The sequence below is a fragment of the Cavia porcellus genome, unplaced genomic scaffold (genome assembly GCF_034190915.1).
Source record: "Cavia porcellus strain 051 isolate PalLab524CR breed Dunkin Hartley unplaced genomic scaffold, mCavPor4.1 scaffold_30, whole genome shotgun sequence".
Lineage (NCBI taxonomy): Eukaryota > Metazoa > Chordata > Mammalia > Rodentia > Caviidae > Cavia > Cavia porcellus.
The window spans coordinates 48,307,795-48,332,977 of NW_026947513.1; the positions used below are offsets into that span (position 1 = coordinate 48,307,795).

At 38.4% G+C, this 25,183-nt stretch overlaps 1 protein-coding gene and 1 long non-coding RNA gene across 3 annotated transcripts; one reads left to right on the forward strand and one right to left on the reverse strand.

Moving 5' to 3' along the window:
- Positions 1-3,860: 3,860 nt before the first annotated feature.
- Positions 3,861-19,508, forward strand: Afp (alpha fetoprotein). Its single transcript, XM_023564134.2, has 15 exons — positions 3,861-3,989; positions 4,816-4,867; positions 5,741-5,873; positions 7,873-8,084; positions 9,005-9,137; positions 9,966-10,063; positions 11,505-11,634; positions 12,211-12,431; positions 14,102-14,234; positions 14,860-14,957; positions 15,440-15,578; positions 17,007-17,230; positions 18,217-18,349; positions 19,011-19,065; positions 19,389-19,508. The coding sequence occupies exons 1-14, from the start codon at positions 3,905-3,907 to the stop codon at positions 19,053-19,055; spliced, it is 1,836 nt and encodes a 611-aa protein (XP_023419902.2). The 5' UTR covers positions 3,861-3,904; the 3' UTR covers positions 19,056-19,065; positions 19,389-19,508.
- On the reverse strand, positions 4,545-9,044 carry LOC134474117 (uncharacterized). 2 transcript variants are annotated; one of them, XR_010044736.1, is made up of 3 exons: positions 8,973-9,044; positions 8,492-8,587; positions 4,545-8,391 (listed from the first exon to the last, which is right to left on the reverse strand). It is a non-coding gene; the product is annotated as an uncharacterized LOC134474117 (long non-coding RNA). The 2 variants fall into 2 exon arrangements; XR_010044735.1 differs by having other exon boundaries at positions 4,545-8,587.
- Positions 19,509-25,183: the final 5,675 nt, after the last annotated feature.

The window sequence follows — 25,183 nt, forward strand, 5'->3', positions numbered from 1 at the left end:
ACATCTGGATGGCATCAACTCTAGGGGATTCATTTTAAACTCTGAATCTAGAAACAAAAATTACTGGTTTCCTCTCAAGACCTTAGCTACTGCTTCCCTCACAGATCTATCCCGAGACTTCCGGACATGAATGAATATTAGAGAAACTATAAATACAAACATGCCAGTAATGTTTGAAGCAGGAACAATATAAGAGCTGTGCCATTTATTTTGTCAATAAGTGAAGACAGTTGGTGCATAAGTACACATTTTGATTTGGTGCCGTTCAATTTCCAGTTACCAAGATTGTTCTAAGTGGCACACATTGTGCTAAGCACCACAGGAATCACAAAGATGAGTCCCTGAATCCAAGAAGTTAACTATCTAAGAAGGATTGCATAGTTCAAAATGACTGATATAAAGTCAAATAAGAAAACAGTGTTATAAATTTTCAAAAGTAACAAGACTTTCTCTGGTTAGAGAGCAATCAGAATACACATATGGAAAAACATTTAAGCTAAGTACTAAAGTGTGGTACTGTTTTTACAAACATTGATGGAAAATGGCATAGACATTTAAAATACACATTTTCAAATCAGTTCCCCCACCCACGCTAACATAGAAAGAAATGGGATGGTGTTCTCAAACAGCGAGGGAGAGATGGCAGCTTTCTAACAACCAGCATGTACAGCTTTGAGAAAGAATATATCTAACATTTTACACTAAACCAGTGCTAATAATGATAATAATCAGTGTTATCTTTTTTAAAATGTAAAATATTATTTCATCTATGCATGAAAATAATCTTTAGAGGAAATATTATTTTTATATTTATGAGGAAATTAAGAGCAAGGCAGATTAAATTCTTTGTCTGATGTCATACAGCTAATTATTGTCACAGCCAAGGCTAGAATCTTTTTTCTGACTCCGAAGTCCAGCTTACTGTGCCATGCTGCCTCTGGGTAGCTTCAATGATTTATGACAAAGCAAACAGACTCAGAATCAGAAAAATGGAACCATATCTGATGGGAACTCTGTACTTCGGACTAAACTTTGAGCAACAGCACACAGGTGGAAGACTGTTTGCAGACAGCATACATACCATACCACAAAGCTCCTCTCTATCTCCTCTCACCTTTATAGGCCTGGTCTTTCTTGGAGTCCTTTTTTTTTTTAACCTGTAATCTCTCTTTCACCTGCTCACATGTCTACAACAACCTTCTAGAAGCTCTGATCTCTAATCTCTTTCTCCTCAATTTTTCTCCAGAGATGAGAAATACTATTCCAATGCTAATAAGCCTCTGCATTTGTAGTTTAAAAATGCTTTTACACGTACATATGTTGGTGTGCCTAGAATGCTTTGAGAGGGGAGCTTGGTTATTAATTACACTGAGTCAACAGGCACAGATCCAGACTGTTTGGATAAACTGATCACTCTGTCTTAAGCTGCTACACCCCAGATTGGGTATTTTTCAGTTACCAAATCCTTTTAACCTTGTGTCATTCATACTACTTAACTTTATTCATGTGTCTTACTTCCTGTCAGCACTTCTGTCCACCAGGTCACTTACTGGAACATATTCTTTTAGCAGCTTCCTTTTGCTCTCTTCAAATGAAGCCCTGTTCTTTTTGTTACATTAGAGGCAGTTTCAAAATGCACAATTATTATTAGCTTCTTTTGTGGTGTCCTATTACTTCAGGTGAGGTGTACACTTGACAGTCTTTGAGATGTGGGTCCTACCAATTGGCCAGAAATTTCCTCTGTAGAGTGAGTTTTCTTGTCTTTAAACCTTGTGTTTGATGGAAACGCTTTCTCCACTTTCCTTGAATGTATTGTTTTCTCCCTAACTGGGGGCCCTTTCATTGCCATCTATATAGAGACCTTCTCTCTCTTTTATCTGCTCTATACCCAGTCTTTTTCTGATCTCCTATGGTGTGAGCTCCTCTTGCAAGCCTTACCTGACTCCTCCCAAGATGCCAGGGGCTCATCTCAACTCTTGTGTCACAGCTGCCTCATTCCATGTATCACTGGTGGAGCTGTTCACCTCTCCTGTCCGATGGTAGGCTCAGCAGGACAGGTAGTGCTGCTTTTGGATTATTTCTGGCAAAGAACAGTTTTTGGTTTACAGACTTAACATTTTTATTGAATGAATAAATAAGCCCTTATCTGGAGTTGTACTTTGAATCAGGCCCTGTTATGGGCTATTTATGCATATTAATTTATTCTATATGCACTTAATCATAAGGAGATATTGTTAGCATCATTTTGTGGATGATAAAATAAAGCCCAGGAAAAATTAAATAACTCGCTCAAAGTCAGGTAGCGGATAAGTGACATGGTAAAAATTCTAAACTAGCTCCCAAATCCCTAAGTGTAGCCATGACATGGAATAGCTGCTCTTACCATGGTCTGGGATAGCAGAACTCTGCTTGGCTAAATGTAGGGAATTAAAGGCTGACACAAAGTCAGTGGAATATCAGAGAAAAGATCCAAGTAAGACCTGGGCTGACAAGCTCCGCGTCAGAATTGGTGGCTGACATCACACACCTCTAGCCTGATGTATGTGTATTACTTGAAGTAGTACATCTGTTTATATGTGTATTTATAATACTGAAAGATTTCGTATGGGCCTGGTACTTACCAAGCTTGCACTTTTACATGTTCTTTGTAATAGGCAGTTAGTATTATTATTCATGTATTCTGCTGTTGGGGACCACACTTGGGGCTTTAAGATTGTCAGACAAATGATCTACCACAAAACTAAACCCTCACTCCCACTTCTAAGCTTTTGGCAGGTGAGGACACTGAATTATCTGGACTTGCCGATTATGCATGTATTAGCATAAAACCTGAAATGCGACTCATAAAATTACAAAGATCTCAAAGAAGACTTCCGGAAACACAGCAGAGCCATAAACAGGAACAAATCAAGCTCTTTAGGATTCAGCATCCAGACACTGGGATATAACAAGCTGAGGAAGAAAAGGAGGTAAGAGGTGGGTTCCTAGGACCCAGGAAGGCTATGAAGGGACCTTAGCACTCATGGAGCCTGGGATTTGCCAAACGAAACCTCTGCCTCTGCCTTAAATTTTTGTCTTTGAACAAATGTACTCATTATTCACTCAGCAGATATTGCTGAGTGTTCACTATGGACCAGTTTGAGGAAAGACTTTGGATTATGTTTGCCTGTACTTAGCCACACTATACATAGTTTCCTGCATAGAACTATATTGCAGTGACTTATCAGTCATTTCTTTGTAACTAATGGTGTTGTTTTCATGTACTGAGTACAGTCCCCATTCAGGAACAGGCGTACTGCTCTGGAAATCAAGTGTGTAGGAAGACAAGTCTGACCGGTGAGTGCATGAGCAAGGCCTATTTCTGTTAGGGTACAGAGTGATCACATAGAGCAGAAAATGAGCAAAAACAAAAGTGCATTGCTTAATGAGGAGTCTGACTTGGTCAAATAATGTATTTAGTGCTTGGCATATGATAAGCACTCGATATTTTAAAAGAATTGCTATTTTTAATTGATTTGAATATTAAATCTGGAGTCTTTTAAAATTACATTAACTTTAACTTGAAAGAAATTAATTATTCTGCAATTAAGGGAAAATCATCTATTTGAATAGTTTGTAATTTGAGTGAATATCTGTTACATTTGTAAAATAAAATGAATTTGTAGGATTTCTCTCTTTTTCCACTAAGCAGAGGTCTCTGTCCTTGAACATAAAACACAAATAACCCTTGTGCTGTTAATTATTGGCAAATCATGCCATTCTCACCCTCAGGAAATAATGCAATGGATATACCAACAAAGGGTTACTAGTTAACAGGCATTGGTTATGAAGAGTATAAGAGACTCTCAGCCTGATGGTTACTATCTTGCTTCCACTGCAGCCAACAGTGAGATACCTGGCAACCATGAAGCTGGTGGCATCAGTTATTTTAGTTTTCCTACTATGTTTCACGGACTCCAAAACACTGCATAAAAATGCATATGGAATAGGTGAGATACTTCGTGTTTTTCTCCTTTTCTCTATATAAAAATTCTTGTTTGTACTTATCGTTTGTCTTAATTTATATATCACATTTATTGCTCCACAGAAGAAAAATATTCAGTTGGTGGTTGTACTTAAATGACTTGTATATTCCATGTTGAATTAATTTTTGTATTTAATTGGTAAGTATACCAACATCACACACACACACACACACACACACACACACACACACACACACACACACACTCATTAGACTCCTAAAATTAATGGCACCTTTATTTTCCCTTGGGAAAATTTGCCAGTACTGGGGACTTAACTCAGTGCCTTACACTAAGTGACTTCTCGACAGTTTTTGAGACAGGATTCCTAAGTTTCCCAGGCTGGCCTTCAACTTATGATACTCCTGTCTCAGTCTCCCAGAGGACAGGCATTAAATGTGCTGTACCACTCTGTTGGATATATCTTTATTAATTCAGGAAAATTGACTGAAACAGTAATATTGTGACTGGTATCTTTAAGAGCCAGCTGTAATGTAACTGTGTTTAAAAAGGTGCCTGAAACATTTTTAACCACTTTATTTCCAAGCCTATCAGAACATTAAAATACAGCAGGAAACAAAACAACTGAAAACCATAAAGTATAGAATTCAGCATTAGTTCTACTGTAAATAATGCTTATAATTTTATTATTTAATTTTCTCAAGTATACAATTAAGATGTTCGGGTGGGTTATCCCTACTGTCTTCCCAGTTCTGCAGTCTACAGTTCTAACTTGAGTAGAAACATCCTTGCAGTTGCGAACAGGGCTTTCATAAGTTTGTTTTGTTTCCAGCCTCCATGTTGGATTCCTCCCAGTGCTCTTCGGAGATGAATCTGGCTAATGTGTAAGTTTTTCAGGGATCAATGCACTTTTTGTATGCAAAGCAAGATAATTTTAGTTAAGTAATTAAATGAGATTGGCTAGTTCTGAGTTTCTAAATGACAAAGGCAAATAAGACAATTTAAAAATATCTAATATCAAATTGTTAATGAAGAAGCTGAAGTTTCTTTGGCTCCTTGATATTAACCTCTAGATTACTTGGCATTCCACGTAGTAAACTAAGATTTTATCAGCGACAACTATTTATAAATTTAGGAGTTTTATCATCAATACCAATAGAATTATAATACAGTCCTTTTTATTCTACATACTATTTAAATCTTAATAGCAAACTACAGAAGGTAAAATATTGTTTTGTTTTTTATTGGAAAGCAAATTGTGCTCTTGAGTGCTGTTGTTCCATTCCACATTTCTGAGGTTTCTAACAGGAAACCTAAAGGCATGTATTACTGCTCCTGATTGCATAGAGAAACCCGTGCAAACACTGCTTTAAGTCATGCATGAATACCATAGTCCCAGAGCAGAACTGCATACTACTGGGAATTAGACAGAGGCAGAGGTTTAATGACCAAGACTTTGATTAAATTTAAAAAATAAAACTGTGATAAGTATAATTATAAGCACATTGTAAGAATGGGTAATTGAAAAAGAGAAATAATTCTTTTGGAAAATTAACTTATTTTTACTTTTAATAGCTACATGTATATTTATAGGGGAAGATGACCACAAAAAGGACTAACATTTTTTTCTGGATGGCTAGAATCTAACTTTTAGCACAGGTCAGAACATAAACAGAAAATGAAACAGGCAGAACTATACTTCAGAAAGATAAGCTTGATATGAATCTGTCCCTTAAGAATTCATGTTTTTATTTTAGAGCTACCATATTGTTCTCCCAATTTGTCCAAGACGCCACTTATGAGGAAGTGAGAAAAATGGTGACAGATGTATTGACTGTAATCAAGAAACCCACTGGCAGTGAACAACTTGCAGAATGTTTAGAAAATCAGGTGAGCGAATAAAAGGTAAAATGATACTTGACCAAAATTTAGTGCATGGAAGACAAGACCCAGAAAAGGCAGGTATTTGAGTATTTAAAAAGCTGTTGTAGGATAGCAGCATCTAAATAATTTGGAATTACTAGACAATGCAGATGAAAACAATGAGTGGCTATTATCATCAGACAGTGACTAAGACCCAAGTTTTTGGAATGAGATTATCTGACTGTGATGGGCGTGTTACTACTTTAAGTTTCAGTGTTCTTTTTCTGTGACATCATGGCTAATCTTAAATCCAATTCAGACTCGCAGTGGACACTGGTATAATTATAGGAGCACAGTATGGTTGGCATTCTGCTAGGGACTGTGACAAATGCATTGATAATCAAGTTATTTTATGGTAGGGAGATAGCACTATGGATTCGGAATGGTTGTCCAGTGTGTCAAGAGACTTTGGCTAGTTTTCACTAGCAAAATTCAGCTTTGTTTACAAATATTAACTTATTAAATCTTTATAATAATCTTAGGAGTTTGATGCTAATATTCCAGTTGAGGAAACTGACAGAGTGGTAACCTTCTTTAAGAGAATAACAAAATGACACAACTGGGGTGTAAACCAGGCCACCTGGTCCCAGGGCTAATGTCCCCAGTAGCTTCACTCTACTACAGCAAACGAGGCACACAGTGACAATTAAGCTTGCCAGATTAAGCAAAGTGGAATTAACATCAAAACTAATGCTCCGCTAAATCTAAAATTTCTTTTCTTTTCTTTTAGCAGTGCTGTGAATTGAAAGGTCTTCATACATGCTAGGCAAACATTCTGTCACCCAGGCCACAGCCCTTTTTAAAATCTTCTATTTTTGAGACAGAGCTTCAAATGTATCATCCTCCTGCCTCTGCCACCCAAGTAGCTTTAATTACAGGCATGGATCACTATACCTAACAAATCTGAATTTCAGATAAACAATGAATACTTTTTGTTTGTATGAAGCTGTCCCAGTATAGATGCTCAATAAATAGTAGTTGCTGTTTATTTTATCTCAATATAGAAATGAACCTTATATTGACTGAAGATACCCACTTATGGAACAGAATGTTTAGAGAATCCACATGGTTGAAATGTGTCTGGGACATTCTATAAGACACACCTTTTAAGATATAAAGTGCTTTCCAACTCTGAAATTTCTAAATTAACAATCTATGTTTATGACTTTTTCTGATAATCTTTTAAAACTGTATACATAAACTATGCAGAATATTTTCGCAATTGCAGCTTTATGTCCAATTAGAGGGGCAAAGTAAGGCTACAAATTGGTGATTTTTCATTGTAAAGTTACAGGTTTTTTTTTAAATGATTGCGAGTTAGAATTCTTAATTAAGGTTTTAGTTTTCTGACATCAATGGAACACATGTATCAGGGGCTTTCTTTCAAATAGTGGTATCCTTCTCTGATACTGATAAAATTAGGCATCAAAGAAGGAAACGTACATTTTAAATCATTTTAACTAAATGTGTAACTGTGATCAATGAAACGTTTTTCCATTTTATCCCATCTTGAAATTGTTTTTATTTTTAATCAAAAATAATGTTCAAGTCTGGGTCAATGTTTTGTCATAAGAAAGCCACCTGGGATGAATATCTATTTCTCAAACATGGTTTATATAAAAAGAGAAAACTTATATATCCTGGGGCTAAAGTGCTGGAAACATAAAAGGAAAAAATAAAATAAAATTGAGGGAGAGAAACAAAGTATTTCATGACCTTTTCTATTTAAAATAAAACACATTTGTCTAATACTCATGCTTACTACTCAAGTTTAGAAGTTAAAATTCTAGTTTCCAAAAGGGAAGCAAGAAAGCTGTGTTACCAGATTAACACTGAATGTACTGGAATTACATGGAAATCTTTTTTTTTCTCTCTGATTTTGGGTAGTAGAAAACTCTTTACATGTTTTACAGAAATTTAAAGATCAGTTGATGGTCCTTCACTAAAAGTACGAGCTTTCTTACAGCTATCCACCTTTCTGGAAGAAATCTGTCATGAGAGGGCAACCCATGAGAAGTATGGACTTGCAGACTGCTGCAGCCGCAGCGGAGAGGAAAGGCACAAGTGTCTACTTACACGCAAAAGGGCTGCTCCAGCATCCATTCCACCCTTGCAAGTTCCAGACATGGTCACGAGTTGCAAAGCATATGAAGAAAACAGGGAGACGGTCCTAAACAAGTAAGGACAACCGTGGGATGGGAACAACACAAGCAGTTCACAGTGCACTATGAGATGTGAGGTAGGAACTTGGGGTAATAGCTATAAAGGCCTGCTCAAGGCATTCAGGAGAGCAAGTCTGAATGCAATGCCTACGCACACGTGCTAGATGTAGCCAGGACTCGCAACTGACCCTGAATCTCTGCCAGTAGTCTCAGGAGACACAGCTTTAACCTCTCAATTTGTACCTTGTCCAAGAACATATTAATTTTCCACAAATCAACTCTATTCAGAGCCAAATATTGATGGATCTTGTTCACCAAACTGCCTGTAAATAAAAAAATTGAAAGAGAGTTATAATTTAGATGGATAAACAAGGGTAAGGTATTGAGCATCTACGGTGTTACATGAACAACTGTGGATAGCACCATGAGTTGGACTATTGATCACCAACAACTTTTGATACCGCTTCTTCTTTCTTGTCATTGTTTATCCTTTTCTTATTTTAATGACGAATCTGCAATCTGTAAGGAGAAGTCAACCTGATGAGCACACACGGCCTATACGTTTGAATCCATGTTTTCTGTTGGGGAATCTGCACCAGGAGACAAAGTCAGGATAGATAATTCCATTCTGCATTTGAATAGAAAAAAAAAAAAAAGAGTCCAAGATTTTGCTTTGTTTAGCAGAAGTCTGGCCTTGAGCCCTCAACAAATCTGAGGAGACTTAGTGGAATAATCACTTTAAGAAAAATCACAGCATTCCCGACTATTTTCTCATAATAAAATCTGGGATCATGTGTTAGTTGTTTTGTCCTTTGAGGAGCTTTAGTCAGTATTTTTTTTCTTGATAGCATCTGGAAAAATAGGACAGTGTTCCCCTAAAGAATACAGTATAGAACATGCTCACCTTGTAAACTCTGTGGCTTCTTCACTTCACAGATACATCTACGAGGTGTCCAGGAGACACCCCTTCCTCTACACACCCACTGCTCTCTCTTTGGCTGCCCGCTATGACAAAATATTTCCATCGTGTTGCAAAGCTGAAAACGCAGCTGAATGCTTCCAAACGGAGGTATGACATTTGCATGAATGTCTCAACCAATGTGCCCTCTGACTGTGACTCAGTAAAACCAAATTTAAAAGTAGAAATACACTTTATGTGAAGGATGTCATTTTCAGAACAGAATATACTTTAGAGATCTGATATTCTTTGTGTAAAAATCTGAATTTGCTGTTTTTTATTCATTCATTCAGCCAACAATTACTATTAAGTTGGGTGGGGTAAAGAGGAAAGCAGCCTGTGAATGGAAGTGAACAGAAAGGGGCGAAGAGGAGACAGAAGCAGACAAACTCTTTACACTGTGCTCATGAGAACCGTGCTGAATGCTTTATATTCATTAACATTTTAGCCCTTAGAATAAAGTTTAGTGTATTTGAACAAATAAAGAAACTTAGGTTTAGAGAAGAAAATAGTTTTCTTAGATTCGGATAACTAGTATAACAACCACAATGAACTATTTGCCACCGAAGTTTTCACAAAAATTTCCTAAGCATTGTGTCTTTTCTCAAGGTCAGGTTGTGATGCAATCTTGTTTTTTGTAGCTGAGAAGAAATCAGCAGGCTTTCATGTATCTTAAAAGTATGTAAAAGTGCAGCTGCTTATTCATGATACCAACATCAAAATGTTACGCTTTGAGTATTTTTAATAAATCTGTCTTGCATGGATACATTTAAACTGAACTAAAAGGATGAATGAGAAAACAATGTTCTGCAAATGTGTGACATGATTTTTAACTAAAAACATTTTATAGAGCTTTGTTTTACTTATGATTACTGTTTTTCCTCATTACAGTTCATAAAATACAAGCTTTTTTAAACACCTTATTTGCTCTACGTCTAGGTAGCACCAATTACAAAAGATCTACAAGAAAGCAGTTTATTAAACCAACATGCATGTGCAGTGATGAGGAATTTTGGGCCCCGCACCTTTCAAGCCATGTAAGTCTGAGAGCTGTAAAATGCTCTGGTGACTCAGGTTCTCTCACTGTGACCGCTGTCATGGAGACCGAAGCCTTTGGTGAAGGCTATTGTGATTACCTATGAGGGACTAGAAAACAGCTTACTGACCATTCTGCTAGAAAACCTTCCTAAAGCCTCACTCAGCTAGCACATGGCAGAGAATTTAAAGGTTTATAGTAGTTGCCTATTATTTGGAAAACTCATGAATTTCTCCCACAATCAAATTATATACTGCCTTATAAGAGCAGGTTTTGGTAGCTCCTCTGCAAAGTAGATCAACCTTTGTTGAGAATCACTTAAAATGTGATTTAACAAGCAATTCTTTGCCTTAATTGTGCTCCCTCCCCTGCTGTAAGGTTCACTGTGTCAACTGTTAGATTCTGTTTTAAAACATTCCTTTGAGACGGTACTAATGGCATTTACTGTCTGGTGAGGAGTAAAATTTAAAGTACATAACTGGTTTAAAGTACTATTTAACTCTTTTGTGATAAAATGTTTCAATGTAGAAAAACATCCAGGCTCCCAGTTAACAAAGAATGGACTTGCAGGCTGCTGCAATTAGACTGCATTAGTTTGCTAGTTAAATAACGGTATTAAAATATTGTACACCGTGGACACGGGGAAGAAAGTTTTGAGTCCCAGAGTTAGTTCCAAATACTGAGTAAACTTTCTTTTTGGAAGAGGTCAGATGTATCCTTTTGCAACCTTCCAGAGCTACTAGAAATTTAAAGACTGATTTATGAACTATTTAAGTTTATCTTAGTAACAAAGTAGAAATTAACATTTGACTCGAGCAACTTTAATATTTACCTGTAAGTAAAGTTGAATGTTCTAAGTTTATAAGCAGAATCCATATTCATCTGTAGCAGAAACACCATGAGTTAGTTGCTCAAGTGAACAGCAGCTTCACACAGACATCTCATAAAATTTAATGAAGGAGCCAGAATTTTTATTTTTCACTTTGCTTCTGGCACACGCGTATCTCGGCATGATGACATGTCAGAAGGGCGAAGTCCCCTCCTTTCTATTCTACAGTTCATGGACTTGCACATGCACACCCACCGGCCCTGGGTTCCCAGAAGTTTTGCTCCTAAGTGAAAAACGATCATCATTCTCACGAAATTCTCTGTTTCTTAACGGTTTACTCTTTTTAGTATCTTGTAGTCACAGTGACCCAAATGCTCAGTAAGCAGCAAGGATGAACAACGCAAAAATAGGATTCATCTCAGTTCCCAAGATAGTTTAAGAAATAAGTTACTTGCAAATCATGCTTGGGCCCGGGTGATAGTGCACGGAGCTCTTGAGCTTAACAGCGCGCTCAAGTGAGGAGACTGGTTCACATCCCCTCGGGCTGCTAAGCCCCGGCTCACCGCGGTGCTGTCCCTGCGCTCTGGCGGTGACCCTGAACTTTCTCCTTCAGAACCATCACGAAGCTGAGCCAGAAATTTCCGAAAGCGAATTTTTCTGAAATGCAGAAACTGGTCCTGGACGTGGCCCACGTGCATGAGGAGTGCTGCCAGGGAAACGCGCTGGAGTGCCTGCAGGACGGGGTGAGCTGCTCCCGCCCCCTGACCTGACCCGCCCCGCCCCGCCCCGCCCCCGAGCAGCGCCCCGCCTGGCCGCGGGGGAGGGAGGAGGCCGCCGCACCGCCGTTTCAGTTTTCTTTCTTGGCCGTTTTCTCGGCGTCAGACGAGTCTGACTAACTTTTGTGCTCATCTTGATAACTAGGCTTTCCGCTTCCGGAGCTCAGAGCCGCGCCCGGCTGGACGCGGGATTCCGGCCCCGCCTTAGCAGGGCTTCGGCCCGAGTGGGGGCGCCAGGGTGCGCGGGAGGGCGGCGCCCCCTGCAGGACGCGCGGGGCACTGTGGAGCGGCCGGGCGCTGCGGGCGGCTCGGCGCGTGCGCACTGCGCTGCGGGGCGGACGGGAGGTGACTGCGGGGTCGCGGTTGCTGGAAGGCTGCAGCTGAGCTGAAGCCTGCAGAAGGGGCTTTGCGCGGCGTCGCTCAGAATGCAGAGGACAGGCCTCAGCGAGCAGAGCGTGGTTTGGCACAGCTTCGCCTCCCAGCATGCTAACTTCTATCTTGGAGAATAAAGCTTAATATTCATTCTGTGTTTTCCCACGGCAGGAGAAAATAATGTCTTACATCTGCTCGAAGCAAGACGTTCTGTCGAGCAAAATAGCAGAATGCTGTAAACTTCCCGTCCTTGAGCTCGGCCACTGCATAATCCACGCGGAAAACGGCGAGACGCCTGCCGGCCTCTCCCCGGAGCTGGAGCTGGGCGGGTTCCTAGGGGACAGAGATTTCAGTCGCTTCACCCCGGGAGAAAAAACGATGTTCTTGGCCAGGTGAGGCTGTCACTATGTCCAGCCCTGGCTCTCCTGGTGACCTGTGTCTCTGTGCCCTTGAAAGAGGAGCTGAGGGCCCAGGATCTCAGCCGACTGTGCGAAGGTGTTTGGCTGGGATGGCCTGAGCAAACCAACGCAGGCACAGTTAGGGGCAGGGATGCTGTCCATTTCATGGTGGGTAGGCTTTCCCTGGGCGCACTTATGAAGGCACACATTGTCTATGTCAGTGTTTCTGGCATGAAAAGCATGGTCACCTTGTATTGGTTATCCTATGAAACTCATCCTTACACTTTCAAATACATTATAGGTATTTTACACTTCGAAGTGCTCACGATTAAGAATATATCTCGGTAGATAATGATAGGTAGATCTTTTCTTGAAACAATTTACTTGGTATTTATTGAATACACGTTTTTCTAAAGAAAATAGAACCATGTTTAGAGACATTAGCAGAACACTAGTTTAAACTAGACATTGCAGTGCATGCATGTAATACTAGCTCTCGGGAGGAAGTGGCCGGAGAATCGCCCTGAATTTGAGCCCAGCAGTTTGGGCTGTGTAGTGAGTTCAACACCAGTGTGAACTATGTAGAGAGACTCTGCCTCAGTTACAAACAAACAAAGAAACAAACCATCAAACAAAACCAGTGGTGTTCTGTAATGTAATTGGTAGGCTATATTCTTATTCTCTATGGCTTTAAGGGAAGCAAGCAGTCAAGTTAATACATTTTCCTTTATTATATGTGCCTGTGTACACTGTAGAGGAAGGATATAGGAAGCTCTTAAGCCAGTATACTTAATCATCTCCAAGGATCTTTCTCAATTTAAGGGTCTGATCCTAACACTGTAATGAAACCGTTGGTCTATGTTTTTTAAATGTCTCTGAAGACACTACTTTTGTTGCTTTAAAGTAAGCCATTCACTACACATTGTTTGCATTACTAAATAAAATTACAGAAACTGAAACAAAGACCAAATTTTGACATTTCATTGGTGGTAGATCTAAATACAACCAATTTCTGTAACTTGGAAATACAATTAGTAAATTCAAAAGTTAACTTCAAGGTTACACATCCATACATACGTAAAGCTGTTTGTTTAATGAATACAGTTCTTTCAATCACAGCATCTCTGCAATAGAAATCTTCCCCCAAGACTCTGGCATCAGGCTTCTGTGCCAGATGAGCTGTCCAGGGCAGCTTCCCTTGAACATGTGTTAAATTAGTGGCCCCTCACTTTGGGCCGCCTCTTTTCCTCTTTCTTTATTTTTACCCATTGATTTATTTCCACTGAGGAAACATGAACTATGTCTTGTTTACTTATTTTTGTACCCCTAACATGTACTTTAAGAGGGTAAACATTTTATCTTACACAGAATAAGTTGCTTAAAGCAAGAAAGCACTGGAAGATATATTTGTTGAAGGAATAAACAAACTACACAATTGAAAAACCAAAATATGTTGCAAAAGAAATAAAAATGCCATTGTGCAGAATAGTTTGAGAAACTGGTTTGTATTAATAGTTTTGCACTTAGAATTCAAGTTGTATTTGATGTCCAGCATTATTAGTTTGATTTTTAATTTCTCCCCTTTCTCGCTTGCTCTTTCTATACATACCTTTATTTTCTCTGAGTTCCAAATAATTTATGATACTTTTACCCACAAATTTCAGTTTTATTCATGAATATTCACGAAGACACACTGCACTTGCTGTCTCAATAATACTACGAATTGCTAACGGATACCAGGAGTTACTAGAGAAATGTTTCCAGTCTAAAAACCCCCTTGAATGCCAGAATAAAGGGGTAAGTTGTTCTAGAATTTTAAGAAGAATCTGAAAAACTAGATAGATTATCATCCACTAAAAACCCTGCTTGGACTGGAGGTATAGCTCAGTGGTAGAGCACTGGTTTTCTGTGTGTGAGGGCCTGGGTTCCATCCCTAGCAACAGTCAATCAACAAACACACATAGATGGTTTGAAAGCATACAGTTACAGTCAAATAGCTAGTTACACTTGGAATTGGCAATCCAGATATTAAATAGTTGTTAATTAGTAAGTGGCAGCTAATGACTTAAGAAATAAAAATGTTGACCAAAAGTTTTTTGATGCACAAAATAAATAATCATTTTTGGACAGTTTCAGAAAGACAAGAATTTTGTACAGATATGTTGCCTTTTATCCATAAATTGAGTTCTGCCACTAAATAATTTGGATGATTCACAAAGTTTTAAATTTAATGTCTATTTCCTGTAATTTTCAAAATTTTACTCTACCATCTTCAATATTGAAAAAACTCTAGAGTGGTTTTGTAGTAGAAAAAAAAGATTGATTTTATATTCAAAACATATATGTATTTATATATAAAATTGTTATTTTACATTGTGTATGAACACAGAGAAAAATGTTTGCGATAATGCTGTTCTTTCAGGAGCAAGAGCTGCAGAAATTCATCCAGGAGAGCCAGGCGATGGCGACACGAAGCTGCGGCCTCTACCAGAAACTTGGAGAGTATCACCTGCAAAACTCGTATGTCCTTTAAACAGTGTTTTCAGTGACTTATAACTGTTAGCAGGCAAAGGAAAGATAAATCTAAAAGACAGAGCAATGGTTCCTTTTGTCACAGAACCTCTTGGAAGGAAGCCAGGAGTCTGATGACTTGATTGTCCCCAGAGGAGGTCCCCTTCTCCCTTTCAGGGAGTACGCAGTCTGGTCTGTGGAACTGGCTGCAGATTTTTGCAGTAAAGGCATCCGCTCTGCCATAGCTTGTCACAGTCTAAACACCAAGTAATCACAGAATCAGTGTGGCAAGCTCAAAGTAAGGATCAGTCTCCTGCTCAGGCTGTGCCTCCTCAGTGAGACCGACTGGGCGATGGGCGTAGGAAGAGGGATTCCAGTGAGCACGTCTCAAAACCTGGTGCCTCCTGACACCAGACAGATTCTGTGAGAAGGAGCAAGGGGTCAAAAAACTCACCAGTGATTCAACAGGACTGGGTGAATGCTTCTTTCAGGTTTCTCATTACTTACACGAAGAAAGCCCCTCAGCTGACCACATCTGAGCTGATGGCCTTCACCAGGAAAATGGTGACCACAGCGGCCACATGTTGTAAACTCAGTGGGGACAAGCAGTTGGCCTGTGGGGAAGGAGCGGTGAGTAACTGTGCCCTTTAGTCTTACCTCCTTTGTGTCGAAGTGGTGGTGGTTTTCTGGCTTGTTCCATGAGTCACAGTGAGAGTGGACCAGAGAACTGGGCTCCAAATGGCGCACTGGCGACTGTGTGACTGTGTGACTTTGGCATGACAGCAGAGATGGAATGACCAGTGTGTTACTAACTCTAGAATCTCCTTTACTACATATTTTAATGTTTAAAAAAAAGAAAGAGTTTTGCTTTTGACAGATTAAAATTAGCCACCAGCTATTGCCATTTTTATATGATCTTACTGCTGGGAACAGTTCCTTTTGACAGTGTGGGGATCATGACAGAGTAAGCCCCGAGTTCTGGATAATAAGATGACTTTCCACTTCATAATTCTAATAATCTGTACTTCCTTGTCACTCATGCCATGCTTGTGAGTACAGATTGAAAATTTAAATTACTCTTTCCTTTAGAGCCACCCTTGTCCTGATTTTGATGATTGAGAATTATTTACAAGTTAGTCTTCATGTCTTGGAACTTTTCTCAAAATGTTAGGAATAAAATGAGAGTTTCCTGCAGTTAGGGGTCCCCTCAGTTAGAGGCTGAGTCTTCTCATTGTGAACGTGGCAGTGCAGGAGTACAGGTCCTGGATGCCGCGCTCCTGTGCCTGCAAGCCACTTCCTCCGCTTTCTGGTCACATCACGTTGGACAGACACTGGCTGTTATCAAGCTTGAGCTGCTTTATCTGACATCTAAGAGTAAATTTGTACCATTTTCAACTGTCTTTATATAGTCTGAGTAACTCATACAGCATTGGCCTGATATATAGTATGCACACAAAATGTGTTAATATTTATTCAAAGTTGCTGTGAGGTGTTTAAAAAATGCCTGTAAGAATTGCAAGTTAAAGAAACATATTATGAAATTCTTAAAGACACTCACACATTGGCCCTATTTCTTTTCTGCTGGTTGTATGCGTGCATGTATAAATGCATGTAGATACATATGTGTAGATAGGTAGATGTTAAAGACTACTTTTAGCTTTAGACAGTGACTCTGAGTCTTGAAAGTAAAGTTCAAGTTCATATATGCAGAAAAGAAGCCCTCTGTTGATTTTCATGAATAAGGGCAAAAACTTCCTCCATTTGGAAATAAATATGCAGCTGGAAGTATGTTTCAAATAACTAACACGGAAGGTGGCAGGGCTGTCCTCAGCAGCACATCTGTAACATCAGCTGCTGGATGCCAGGGTTTTTCCAAACAAATTGGACCAGAAATCTATAATATGGCAACACATGAGTGTTCCTGTGCAGAAAGCAAATTTTCCTATAATATTAATTATAATTTGCTGGGCATTAAGTTATCACAAAAGCTTTCTGGAATTCTAAATTAACTTGTGGCAAACGTGCATCTCTTGAGTTCTGTCTCTCTGTTTTGACCAGGCTGACCTCATTATTGGACAGTTGTGTATCAGACATGAAGCACGCCCCGTGAATCCTGGCGTGGGCCGCTGCTGCAGCTCGTCTTATGCTGACCGAAGGCCGTGCTTCAGCCGTCTGCTGGTGGACGAAACCTATGTCTCCCCACCATTCTCTGCTGACAAATTCATCTTCCATAAAGATCTGTGCCAGGCTCAGGGTGCAGCACTACAAGAAATGAAGCAAGAGTAAGAAATTGTTATTTTCTAAAAGAAGCCTGGCCGTGCCAAGGGGCAACTGATATAAAGAGACTCCTTACATTCTTGGGCTCACTAGAATATACTATCCTTAAAAAAACCTAAGATTTTTTTTTAAATGGCTCTGTCCCAGTGTCCTCTCTTTCAAAATTGTCTCAATTATAACTTCTCCTTACAATAAGGGTGAGGAAAATGGACAATCTCTTTTGGAGTGTAAGGGTATATCTTTGTAGTGAGTCTGGGTAAGTTTGTTCTGAGTGTAAGAATCATGTAATTAAGTCTTTTTATGCTTTAAGGATTAGAATGTAAGTGTAATATAGTGTGAGTATTAAATGAAGTATGTATTTTGCTTCATGGCATGAGCCATTCTGTCATGCAAGTCAATTATGGTCTCCAAATACTCATGCATTTTAATACTCACTTGGCTTTGAAAGTGGACATCCTTTGTTGGGAAGCCTGCTATCCCTTCTTCTCCACAACAATCTGATGTGTGCTTCTAGGAACAAGGGAAATGCTGCCTCCTCTAACAAGCTTTCCCTATTGCCTCTGGCTACAATATTTTCAACAGGAATACACTAAATGAGTCACACCAGCAACCAGGGCTGTCAGTGCCCAGGAAACGTGTGACAGTGGTGGGGGAGGGTCCGAAAATATGGCCTGAATATAAACCACACACTTTAGAAGAGAGAACAGGAAAGAATATACTAGGAAAGCAAGAAAAAGACATTTCATTATGCAGAGGAGTGGCAGCACTGTGACATAACGTTCCATCGTGGTGTGCACAAGTCAGGACCTGGATGGTTTCCAGCCCGCTCCTCCCGGTGGGAGCGCTGGAGCTGAGAGGTGTGTGTGCTGCCTCTGCTCATGGGTCAGCGATGCCATGGCTTCTGGGCTCTGAAAACCGGTACTCCGATAGCTCTAGGAAAATACCTTTGCATAAAGCATTTCCCTGCATTTTGTTTTGTTTTAAATCACAGGCTTCTCATTAACCTTGTGAAGCAGAAAGTGCAGATAACAGAGGAACAGCTGGAGGCCATCATCCCAGATTTCTCTGGCTTTGTGGAGAAGTGCTGCCAGCATCAGGAGCAGGAAGCCTGCTTCGCTGAGGAGGTCTGTGTTCTCTCTCAGAACGCTAGTGGGAAATCTGTAGTGAGGTGGAAAACATGCCCCACAAGTCTGTGACTTTAAATACAGTCTCAGAAAGATTTAAATTGCTTTTAAGGATAGATGGAAGGATTTAAGAGATTTTAAAAATAATCACGTTTTCTTGCTAGATATTAAGAATTCTATTTTAAAATATATTAAGATTAGTAATTTTGATTTATTTCCAAGTTAGAAAAACTATTAAGCAAATACATAATAAGCAATTACAATTTAGACAATTTTGGCCTAAAATTAAGTTTTGTTAAAAATATTAAAATAATTTAAAGGTAAATTAATTATGTAATAGGGAGACTATGTATGGAAAATGCTTTTGAGCTCCCTTAGGAGCACTCCTTTGTATATCAACAAAGTAGTAATTAGGGGCAATCTTATTACAGTTATTTAGTGACTTGAGGTGGATTAATAATTGGCTACATTTTCTTTTACCTTCTTGGCTTTTGCTGTCCCAGTTTTTTGTATCAGAGACATAGGTCTTCAGTTTCTTAATTTTTTAAAACTTAGTTAATGTACAAACCTGTGCATTCACTCTAGGTCATGGAGAATTACCTGTATGACTGATGTGACCATCCATCCCTTTACTAATTATTATTTGTTCTTCATGTTTTAGGGCCCAAAGCTGATTTCAAAAACTCGTACTTCTTTGGGAGTTTAAATTACTTCAGGTAACAAAAAAATTCACATCAGTCTAAATAATATGCTGATTCTCTTCAAATGTCACTCTGTACTGAGGTTGAACCTCTAAGAAATAACTTAAATTTTCTTAAAAATACAATGAAATTCCATTAAAATAAACCGGGAGAAAATTATGCCTAAAATGTTAATGACTCAATAAATGTAAAATTATTTTAGTTTACTTCAAAGTCTTCAGAGAATACTATTGGAAATTGTTACCATGTATCTCCTATTTTCCTGATATAAAATAATATGTGCTTTTACCTTCTGTGTCTATGCATTAAATTGATATTAATTTTTGTCTGTATGGCAGGAGGAAGAGGAGAGAGTCTTTGCAGTTTGGCGTAAACTCTAATTCCAAATAATCCTTTAATGAAATGATGAAGATTTTAATGTGAAATTTCCCCTACAACAAAATAAAATATCTCCAAAATGTTTCTTGTCTGCTATTTATGAAACCATATAGAAAATTTCTCTAGTTTTATTTATCATTATCTGAAGCAGATTCTGTTCAAAAAAATTGAGTGCTGAGTGCTATCTGAGTGCCGAGTACTGTCTGAGTGCTGAGTACTGTCTGTGGTATTGAGTGCTGTCTGAGTACTGAGTGCTGTCTGAATACTGAGTACTGTCTGAGTACCATATGTGCTACTGTTTGAGTACTGTCTGATAACAGGAGAAAGTCATGTCAGGCTGGGTTTAAAGCATTGAAGGCTAGGCTGCTTGGTGACCTGAGAACATGTCTTCGGGTTAAACACTGTTGTGCATGTCCAGGGCACATTGTCCCTCAAGAGATTATTTACATATTCTAACAGATGACCTGGAAATAAGATGAATCTATACTTATATAGAATCTATGAAATTTTAACATCAATTTTTCCCTCAATGTTAATCAATTCTGTATTTACAGATGTACATGTGTCAACTGCACTGAAGTTTTTATTAGATGCATTAATATTTTTATCAATTTTTCTTTTTGTTGGACAAGCATCTTCTGACACTCACTGGGTAGCAAGTCTGATTTTCTGGGGGTTGTCATTGTCCCCAGTTGCTTCAGTAGAGAAGGAAGCTAAATAACAATGTCACAAGATTGTGACCATAAGAGATGTACAGAGAATGCATGGGAGAATCAAAGGGTTGTAAGACCATTCTGGTTGGGAAAGTACCAGTTACTGAAGGAGAGTCCTAGAAGGGTGAGACATGAATTGATTGGAATAAAGAAGTCAATTTCAGGAAAGCAGAAACCATGGCCCAAAGGGCAAGGTTTGCAAGGCATGATGGATAGCTTTAGGAGGGCACAGGGTGGGCAGGAAAAGAATATAGACCTGGAGCACCAGGCTAGATAAAGAAAAAGTGTCAGTAAATGTTGACAAAAAGACCAGACCACCAGTAGGGAAGCTCGTTATGGTATCAACTTTGAATATATGTCTAAAACTTATGTTCATGCTTTGTCACAACCTCTAGGAGAAACAATTGCTCCAGGATAATAAAATGAGCTTTCAGGTTTACCTCTGAAACAGGTCAGGTACTCTCATGGAGCAGAAGATGGGAGAAATATTTACCCTAATTCCTGACTCTTTACCCATTTAAGGTGGAGACATGCCCTTTACTCTTTCTTGCAAACAGTGTATGCAATTCTTCCTGCTCTTATTGCAAGGACCAGGTACTGTAATAGCAAAGGAAGCACCATGTACAGAAATAGCTGCTGATCTGTGTCTTACACTACAGATAGAGCCCCTAAAATATCATACTCATGAGTCAGTGGAAAGCCTTTCCTGCAGATTCAGTTTAAATTTTTCAGTTTCAATTTCCACTTAGTACTAAAAATAAGCTCCTTGTAAACCTACTTGAGGGCCCTTCTGTCTGTTTCCCTTCTTACTCTCAATAAATATATACAGCTCTTAACCTCTGTTGCTCCTGAAATTCATTCTTCGATTTTAGAGAACATGAACTTGTACTGAACATACAGTAGGTTGGGAATTTCATTCCCCTGTATCATTTGGAGGCCTTCCATTGAGATCACTGAACAGAGGTACGGGTTTGCTTTTGATCACAGACTCTGAACTGGCATTCATTTAGGTAACAAATTTTTAGGCTTCAAATTTCTTTTTTTTTCACTCATTGCTTATATTTATTTGTGTCTTGTCTTTACCCATTGCTTTTAATTGTTTGTCCCATAAGTATCTGTTAAAATGGTGATAAATCTAAGTTAAAACATCGGATATTTATAAGCTTTTATTCTTGTACATATTGCATTGAGACTAATTACTAAACTTACTGATATTCCTTTCTTGACTTTATTTAAGCAATAGTGCTCAAGGGAATAACGTTAGAACACCTGTGGTAGAGTTTTAATATAAACTTCTGTAAAATGGGTTTTAAATAAAATCTAGAAAATACACATGCCTATAATAAAACTGAGATTCTTTCCACCATTTAAAAGCACTAGGCTGATGACTGGCCTCAAGACTTGGGGTTTCACTGAGACAGACTGGCTCTGATCCTCCTCTTTACTCTAGAGGAAATGTCAAGCCTGTTCTGCTTCAGTTTTCTTTCTCTGGCTTTACTTCTAATCTTTCCCCCAACTTTGTACTTTTTCCTTTTAGAGGCATATAAAATTAGAAAAGAACTCCAGACTATTCCAGGCTTTTCCTCCTACATTAAGCCCATAGAAAATGAGCATTTGCAATGCTGAACACAGGGAAGTCATCTTACGTGAGGGACACATACCTGTCTCTGGGTCAGATGAGACATCAGAATTTTGTTCATCAAGGAGAACATATGTAACAGCCATATCTGGGCTTTATGCTCTAGACAAGTCTCCTCTAGATCAGAACCTGAGACACAATGGAAAAAACGAACTTTTGGATGAAGCCAGAAGGAGCTATTTCCAAAAGCATAACACTTATGGGACCAAACCCATTTAGACTAAAGAAGCTCTCCAATCTTTCCAGCTACGGACTTTAAAACCTTGAATGTAAACTTATAAAATGCTAGATAATGCTCTTGTTCAGGCTTTTAACTATCCCTCATAGAACTTTGAAAGACATTGGTTACTCTGACAACTAATTAACCACTCCAATAGCAGTTGCCACTCTTAAAAGCAGAGCACAGGTTGGTGAGTCTCCATTGAAGCCAGTGACCAATGGAATCAACAGAATGTTGACGAGACAGACATCTGAATTCCTTTCTGGACATTGACCTCTAGTTATGTAGACCAATAGAAACTGAAAAAAACTAAACTGAGGATTCTTGGCCAGAGTGACTCTCTGGTGGACACTCAAAGACTCCTCAATGGAAACTGACACATGACCACAGAAAATATCCACTTATCTACCATATTTATTTCTCTGCTAGCCTAGAAACTCTCCCTAAGCTTTTCAATGGATTTTAAGATCAGACTACCTCTCCCTTCTGAGATTAAACTGAGGCAGCTTGCAACAAGTGTTTGCATTTTATAACAGCTAGTAAGACAAAGATTTCCATTTGTGCCTTACTGTGTTAATAAAGTTAGCCTTTTCTTGTGTGTGTGTGCATAGAAGAGTGGTGTGCCATTACTAACATATAAAATATGATTATCAAATGATAATAAGTTTAATCTCTGAGCTTCAAAGATACAGAAATTTATGTAAAGGATAGCCATGTCCTGCTGCTGGGAAAGACTGTTCAGGTGATTAGATGGGTAGCACAACTGACTTGGAGGCCTCTTTGCCCTAGCATGCTGGGCTGGAATTTCCCAAGCCATTTGTTGCCTTAAGTATCTCCAGAGGCAATCTCCTTGACAGTACTGTCAAAGAAATCCTCTAACTACCAGCTCACCTTTTTATATATTCCCTCTTCCAATGAATAAAAGCAATAGTCATTACAAAGTTATGCTTCCTTCTTTAAACATTCCTGTCACAATAACTCATAAATTATGGAACAAAGTTCACAAGCTACCAAGAAAGATACAATGGTCTGTGCCAGTTTGAGAGTGGATAGGCTGGTCAAATTTTGTCTTCTACATCTACACTCTCCAGATGGCATCTACCTGCTCTGGAGTGAAATCAACCTTAGGGATGCCTTGATGACATTATCAAATAGGAATAAGGAAGGAACACATAAACAACTCCTTTTTGCATAGATAGGTAGCTCAAAGTTTCTTGCACTACAGAGCTAGAGACATAGCTCAGGGAAATGTCTTAAGTTTGATTCCTGGTACTGAAAAAAAAGGTCTCATATCCTTACATGTTGTTTTTTACATTAAAGACATGGACAACTCAATGCCAAAGCCTCTTACTCCTTTGGGATGCATTCTCAAGCACTGGAAGATGTTCAGTGTTCCATGTTGATACAAAGCCATTTGATACTTCTCTGCACATTTACAGTGCCTACCTACCCCCTAGAGCCAAAAGGGAATGCAGAGGGAAGTATTAATTATGTTCTTTTACAACTAGAGGGGTACTGTATAAAAGAGAAAAAATGGTTAGCATTGTTGTATGTTCAAACATTTTTAGCATTGAGAAATAATTCTTATTTATGCTCCAGGTATAATTATAATCCTTATAAGACTGTCACCATTCTGTCAATGACTTAAAACAAATTAAGCTAGAACTAGGAAAATTTTCAGATGACCCCTGAGAAGTACATCAATGTTTTAGAGGATTTACTCACACTTATAGGCTAGTTTGAAAAGATGTAATGTTAATCTTAAGTCAGACACTGACTTCTAGCTATTGCATTTGGAAATAAATACCATACTGTTAATCTCATAAAGCCAGAAGATAGACATCCAGGAGAACCACCAGTTCCCACTGGGGCACAAACAGTTCCCATCCAAGACCGCTACTGGCCTAGAAACCTGGCATGAAATTAAAACAGGAGACCTTTACAGGTGTGTACTCTTAAAGGTCTAAGAAGGACAAAAAGCAAGCCCTCTAGTTATTTAAGATTGTCAACTATTTTTCAGGAGAATAATGAAAACCTTTCTAATTTCTTAGATCACTTACTAGAGGCCCTAATAAAACATATTCCCCTAGATCGTGATTCAATAGAAGAACAAATTAACCTTAAAGACATATTTATTACCCAATCAATCTCAGATGTAAAATGTAAGTTACAAAAGATAGTTTTTGTTTCAGATAGTTCACTTGATACTTTGGCAAAATCTGCATACTTAATGTTCTTTTTTTTTTTTAATTTAAGAGGAAAAAGAAAAACACAAAACAAAACAAAGCAGTGTAAGGTTACACATAATACAGAACTACAAAAAAAAACATAACAGTAAGAAATCACCTGTTAATAGATTGCATATTATCATCTTGGAAATAGTTGCTCAAATCACAGTATCAAAGAATACAAAGTAGACATTCAAACAGAGAGACTGCAAACAGCTGTGTTCAATGACCCAAAAACATTAATATAGTCAGCTATTTAACATCCCTAAACACACTTGCTGTTAAATCCGTTAGAGCTCTTTTTTTTTCCCTCCCTCTCTTTTTTAAAACAAAATTTACACATTTTGGATTTTATTACTCCTTAGTTCTTATTACTTTTTTGGGTGGGGGAGAGAATAAAGTCAAATATGGCAAAACAAAGCTGTAAGTCAAAACCAAGGATAGATATAGCACATGATGTAGAACAGAGTACAAGGTTATTAACAATGGTTATCAACATTGTCTCTTGTTTCCTTAAAAGGAATTGTCTATCTCATTAGATATTATAAAGTTGGACAAAACAGTGGAGAACAAGACCAATAAAACTTAGGCATTGTGAGCATTACAGGACTTCCAAAGGAGACAATAGTCAAACCAGAATGGGCATCTTTGTGAATCTTATTGCCTTCAAATTAGTTGCCTATACCCTCAGACTTGCTACTATCGCACAGAATGGAACAGAGTCTGATCAGTCAAAACAAGATCTTGGGAGTATTACAGGACTTCAAAACAAGTTAATAGGAGATCAAAAAGAGTTACTACTATATATCCTAATTTTTTAAATTTTTCCCTTAATTAAAATAAACATAAGAAATAGCTAAATAATTTTTTTAAAGAATAGTAGTTACCATAGTGTCTGTCTTTTTCCTTAAAATATTTGGATAAAACTTCATATACTATAGCTTCAAATATTTCC

Bases quoted from the DNA above. Each gene is read 5' to 3' on its own strand.
- Afp (XM_023564134.2), top strand. From the start codon at position 3,905: ATGAAGCTGGTGGCATCAGTTATTTTAGTTTTCCTACTATGTTTCACG. The intron at 14,958-15,439 runs GTATGTCCTTTA...TGCTTCTTTCAG, and splicing joins GAGTATCACCTGCAAAACTC to GTTTCTCATTACTTACACGA. The intron at 17,231-18,216 runs GTAAGAAATTGT...TTTAAATCACAG, and splicing joins CTACAAGAAATGAAGCAAGA to GCTTCTCATTAACCTTGTGA.